Here is a 6,025-nt window from a genome sequence, read left to right as displayed (position 1 = left end):
AAGGACAATGGCTGCAGCTGGGACTGAGCCTGGGTCCGGGGTCAGGTGACTCTGCATCCCCATCCTGGAGCCCGGACTCTGGGTTCAAGTGTGCTTCACGACTTACCAGCTGAGCGACCTCATGCAAGTTACCTAATGCCTCCGAACCCTGGTTTCTCCGGTATCATCAGGACACAGGTAACACCTGCTTCGTAGAGCTGTTTCGAGCCCGGCCTACAGTAAGAGCTCAGTGAGTATGGATGTTGTGCCCGTCCTTTCAGCCCCTCTGGGGTGTCGATTTCCTCACCTACTAAAGAGACGTAGGGGCTGTGGGTTTCCAGGGTTGCTGGGCCGATTATGTGAGGCTTGGAAGGGAAAGCGCTTTGTAATTGCACGGCGCTTTGATCAGGTAAGTGGTGATTACTCCTGAGTGCGGACAGACACCTGCCTTCTGAAAGAATCTTTTCATTTGGCTCCTACTCCTCTTGGCAAATTGATGTCGCACAGAGGGTGGGCCTGGCCCCTAGCTCTGCCAGGCGGCCCCTCAACCTTCATGCGGACAGAGCACAGGGGAAAGCTGGGCTCCGTGGTACCTAAAGGCCAATCGGCTCCGAGCACTGGGCCTCTCTGGGGTCAGCGGGGAGGAGAGCCAGGTTTGGGAACAGGGTCACACGGCTGGGAAAATCAAGCTGGCACCCCACCCCACCCCCATTGTCCCACAGGCACCGCCAGCTCCAGCTTGCCTGCCGTTCCTGATGATGACTGATAGGGACTCCACTGGGTCCCCCTGAGGCTCTGGGCCTCCACCCCTGAGAAGGGGGTTGAGACATCACCCCCCTCCCCACAGGCCCTCTGGAGCCCCCCTTCCTCCTCCCCACCCAGGCCTGTCTTACCTGATGTCTGAGTCACACTCAGGCTCCTGTCACTGTGAGCTGTGTTGTGACTCCCCGACTGACAGTTTTACAACAAACACAGGAAAAGCTCCCTGGCACCGGGACTCCTGGATGCCAAGCAGCCCAGGAGAAAAAAAAAATCTCCCGGCCTTTCTTCAGACAAAATCCTTCTTCCAACCCCTCCTCCCCCAGGGACCTGCTCCACTGCCATTAACTGTCCTGAGCCCAACAAGGGGCTGAGAGTTTTTTTTCATAACGAGACTTTTTGAGCGGTGATTGGAGGAGGGCTGCTGAGTTGGGGAAGCCTGAGACAAATCAGATAGGACTGTGGGCCCCAGAGGACCAGGCTCATCCCTCCAGGAAGGACCTGTGAACTCAGGAAGGCACAGGTGCAGGGCAAAGAGCATAGGTCCTCCTCAGCCCTGCCCTTGAGGACGGATGGCCCATATGAAGGCTTACCTGGGCATCTGATGCTGAGTGCTGCTATGTGCTGGGTGCTGTGTGAATATTCCCAACAACCTTCGAGGTAGGAGCTGCATTAACCCCACTTCACAGATTTGGAAACTGAGGCCTGAAGAAGTGAAGGGACTTGCTCAAATCCACAGAGCTAGGAAGTGAAGGAGCTGGGATTTGAATCCAAGCCTGCCAGCCTCCAAACTTTGCCCTTCACAAGGCTGACTCCCTGCCAACCAGCACACCAGCCCTCCTTCTCCCCACACCCCACCAGAGACGGCAGAAACCCCACGGAAGCAGGGAGAGCCCAACGCAAATCCAAACTGGATGCACTTGCCCTCCAGGGATGGCCTTGCCACTCCAGCTTCTTTCCTATCACCTGAGCCCAACCCACGGTGGCTTCCACACCACCTTTTTGCCTCACAGACCAAAGCTACCGTTCCCGCCTTCCCGTCTGCAACTAGCAGACAAAAAGCAAGCTCCCCAGAACCAAAGCCGAGAAAAGAGAGGAGTGAGACACAGGAACAGTTCTTTTATTGTACATTGAAGAAACAGCCCTGTGTGCTGGTTAAAGGTGCAACATACAGAATATTGAATTAAGAAAAGAGGCAACAGGGTAGGGAAAGGAAGAAACCTCTTGAGGTCCAAAGTTGCAAACAAAAAATGGTAAAAGATTCCTCACGCAAGAGGCATTTTTGCAAATACCATGCAAAACAGGCAGCTGGTGTGCCCTAAGAGAACCCCTATAAATAACAGAAAAAGACACTCCAAGCATTCCTTTACGTGGACTCAGAGCACAGGGAAAAGAAAAGAAACCAAAATGCCTTTTGGCATTTCAAGATATTTGGCACTCTTGTGATTACATTTTTTTACAGTCCATTAAAGAGAATAAACTGACACAATATTAGAGAAAAAAACAGGCTGGTCACACAACAGACTGCAGGGAGAGGTTAGAAAAAGCTCAAGCATTTTTTTTTCTTTGTTTTTTGTGTTTTTTTTTTCCTGACATATAAAATGTGTTCATTTGCATTAACTTGGGCAAATAGCTCGCAGCAACAAAGAAACACAAGCTTTACAATTCATTTTAAAATAAAGCGACGATTTTTTTCTATGTATGACTCCTTAGAAAAGTTCTTGTCTTGTTTTAAACACATTCTTGATAACTTCAAAAGATGACCAAAATAGAATGCAATATCTATAGAGATCATTTTCTGATTTTTTTTGTACGTCCAAGGATAACAACATAAAAAAATAAAACTGGACAGCATTTCACATCCAAGTGCACAGAATCATTTTTGCAAGATTAAATAATGTAAACATTGGGAACAGCCAAATCAGCGAAGAATGCCAACACCTCAAAACACCCGGTGTTGCTGCTTCATTATTTAAGTGGTTCAAAATCCAGATCTATAATTGCGCAATATTCACTGTATATAAAAAGAAACGGATATTAATTTTGACAAATAGCTGCAACTGAGACTTCTCTTTTTATTTCTTTATGTATATATATATAGTGATTTTTTTAATTTTTTAAAAATTTTTTTTAATTTTTAGCTTTGCAAAGGAGCCCAGAGCCTTCTTCTCTCGCCTCATCTGTCTCCCGGCCTGACACGAGATACAGGTTGTTGATTTCATCGTGGGTAGCAAGCTAGTAATAAATTTCAAAGTGCTTTCTCTTTTCATGCTTTTTTGCCAATAACTGATATCGCCGTTCTCACTCTTATTCTCTCCCTTAACTCATTGTCTTTAGGGCAGTTAGACACCAGGAGGTGCCTTGTCTGTCATATTTTTCAGCACGTCATCAATCCTATCATCTTCAATAACAACTGCAAAAAAAAGGGGAGAAAAGGAGAGGTGAGCGCTCTTGGGCCTAGCCAGGGGTCCCTAAGTTTCGCTTTACGCCCAGGTCGGAGGGGCGGGTAGACTGAGGAAAGGAGAGGGAAGGGGTCTCCACGCGTGCTAACACAGCCCCCATCCTCTTCTGCTCGGCAGGGGTCCCTCTGCTGCTTTCCTCTGAACCACTCCCCCACCCCCAGGCCGCGTCCCAGCATGGTCCTGAGAAGAGGAAGCAAAGAGGGCACAAATCCCGCAGCCCTGGCGGCAGCCTGGGCGCGCACCGGCCTGGTCCTCACCTCACCCCGCCCCCCACCCACCCTGGAGGACGCATTTATTTAGAAAAAAGGCTCCTGGGCGGGAGACGGAGGGGAGGAGGAGCCACGGGCTCCGGGCCTGGGATCCTCCCGGGTGCCCCGAGCGCAGCGCCCGCAGCCGAGGCGGGGTGCTGAGGTGCGCGGAGCGAGGAGGGACGCCAGGGGCCGGTTGCACAGCGCGCTGCCCGTCGGGGATTCTGGCCTCGCTTGGGCCGGGAGCCCCCCCCTCCGCGCTGCCAGCGGGCTGACTTGGCCTCTCCGCACTCGCAGCTACAGAGGTCGGAGCCTCCCTTCGCTGCCCGCCGGTGGCTCGCCCGCCTCTCCGCATCTGCCTCTCTGTGTCCTTCGCCTCTCTCACTGTCTCTACCTAGCCTCGCCTTCCTCGGTCCCTCCATCAGTCTCCCGGCGCGACGGTCACCTGTCGAAGTCTCCGGGCCTCTCTCTGTGTCCGGGGTGTCGGTCGCCCTCATTGTTTCAGCTGCTTCTCTGTCCTCCCCAGACTTGCGTTCCTGGCTCGCTGTCTTTCCGGCTCTGACTCTCTCTCTCTCCTTAGCTTTGTCTCGGTCTCTGCCCATCTCGGCCTCCCCGCTACTTCCCCCCTCCGCCTTCCTCCCTATCTCTGCGTCTCAGTCTCTCACGGCAGCTATCGGTCTTTCTCATTGTCCCCGCGCCTCTGGAGCTCCTCTTAGAGCCCCTGCGCGTCCCAGTCTCTACGGGCTTTTCCAGCTCCTGCGCCGAGCGCCCAGGCTCGGCAAACCCCCTCCCCCTGCCAAGGAACAATGAAAAGCCGGCTGATCCGAAAGCCCCTCGCCTTCCCCGCCGGAACCGGCCCTGCCCCCCGCAGTTCCCCACGCCGTTCCCTGGGGAGCCCTAGGACTCCCCCTCCCCCGGGTTGTAGATCGAGTGCAGCTGCTACTACACTGCGCAAAAGGGGCGCAAAAGGGGCGGGGGCAGGGTATAAATCAAAAATCAAACTTTGGGGACAGGGGTATAACCTTTCAGCCCCTGCTGCAGCGAGATGCAGCCACGCCCCCTGGGTGACCCCAACGAGGATCTGGCTGAGGGGGAGGGGTTCCCGAGGCCAGCCGGAGCTGAACCCGCAGTGCGGGATCCCCCCCACCTCCAATTCTGCGCGATGAGATTTTAGTGGGTCGGAACGGGCTCCCGGGTGCGGGAAAACCCCGCAAACCTCCGCCAGGCCTGGGTGCCCGGGAAACGGGTGTCGCGGGAGGCGGCCGCGAACTCACCCCGCTTGCTCCGGCCGATCTGGCCCAGCTTGGGCGGCCGCTTGTTCTGCCCGGAGCCGAAGAAGTTGTTGGTGTCCTGCAGGCGGCAGGAGAAGATCTGGCCCACGTCGCCGCCGTCGCCGTAGGCGCTCAGCTTCTCGTCGCCGTAGGGCAGCACCTCCGACATGGTCGCGTCCGGGGGCTCCGCGGCGGCACCTCCTCCGCCCGCGTCCCCGCCCGCGGCGGACAGGGTCAGCGGCGCTGGGGCCGGGGACGGCCGGCCGGGGACGGCCCGCTGGCTGCGGCGGCGCTGGCGCCGGCGAGAGGCCGGAGGGCGCCGCTGGGGCAGGAGCGCGCAGCCGGCCCGAGCGACCCCGCGAGCGCCCGAGGCTGCGCTGCGCTGCGCTCCGGCTCGGCGGCGCGCGAGTGGCTGCTGCTCCGGCAGAGGCGAGCAGGACTCACATCCTCGGCGCGCTCGGGCGCTGGGCTGGGGCCGGGCCGGGCGGGGCCGTGAGCCGGGGGAGGAGGCTGTGCCAGAGAGCCCCGAGGGCGCGGGGCCGAGGAGGGCGCACCCCGGGAAGCCGGGCGGGCCGGTCCTGCGGCGAGTGCGGGCGGCGGCGGCGCTGGTTCGGGGAGGCTGACTGGGGAGCTGCGAGCGGCTGGGCTGCCAGGGGTGGAGGGGGAGGGGAGCGAGGGTGGAGGGAGGGCACGGGTTGGGGGGGGTGGGAGAGAAGCCCGGAGGGAGGGAGGGGGGAGAGAGAAACCGAGAGGGAAACGGGGAGAGAAGCAGAGACACAGAGAGAATGAGAGGCAGGGGAATCGACCGAAAGAGAGAGAGGAAGGCACGAGGGAGGAGAAGAAAAGGGGGGAGGGAACGACTAGATCGGGATCGGAGAGGCAGAGGGGGGAGAGAGAGAGGGTCGGAGAGGGAAGGAGGAGAGTCAGAGGGAGGAGAAGGAGGCCGGGACCGAGACCAGCCCGCGGGCGAGCTGCGAGCGAGAAATGCCGGCCGCGGCGCGGAGGCGAGGCCGGGGGGAGGGCAGGAGGAGGGCGGGGCCGAGGGGACCCGGGCCGCGGGGACAGATCCCTGGAAGCCGAGCGACGTCACGGGGCAGCGCAGGCCGGCCCGGGCCGCGGCTAGCTTCCTGCCCCCGCCCCCAGCACCCGCGTCCCGCCCGCGCTGAGGGGCCCCCCGTGAGCCCCGCCCCGGCCCGGCGGCCTCCGGGCGCCTCCTCCTCCCGCGGGGTGTTTACCGGGTCCCGAGCCGGTGCGCGGCGGCTCCGCGCGGGACCTGCCACCGGCTCTGCCTCCTGCGGGGAGCTGG

The 6,025-nt window shown here is 58.7% G+C and overlaps 1 protein-coding gene across 1 annotated transcript; it reads right to left on the bottom strand.

Moving 5' to 3' along the window:
* Positions 1-1,837: 1,837 nt before the first annotated feature.
* CAMK2N1 (calcium/calmodulin dependent protein kinase II inhibitor 1) lies at positions 1,838-6,025 on the bottom strand. The gene is made up of 3 exons (XM_007119359.3): positions 5,955-6,025; positions 4,723-5,365; positions 1,838-3,151 (listed from the first exon to the last, which is right to left on the bottom strand). Exons 2-3 carry the CDS (start codon positions 4,886-4,888, stop codon positions 3,081-3,083), a joined length of 237 nt encoding a protein of 78 aa, XP_007119421.1. The 5' UTR covers positions 4,889-5,365; positions 5,955-6,025; the 3' UTR covers positions 1,838-3,080.

This window comes from Physeter macrocephalus, unplaced genomic scaffold, assembly GCF_002837175.3.
Source record: "Physeter macrocephalus isolate SW-GA unplaced genomic scaffold, ASM283717v5 random_125, whole genome shotgun sequence".
NCBI lineage: Eukaryota > Metazoa > Chordata > Mammalia > Artiodactyla > Physeteridae > Physeter > Physeter macrocephalus.
The sequence above is the reverse complement of the archived record's forward strand: the minus strand, read 5'-3'. Positions and strand labels throughout refer to the sequence as shown.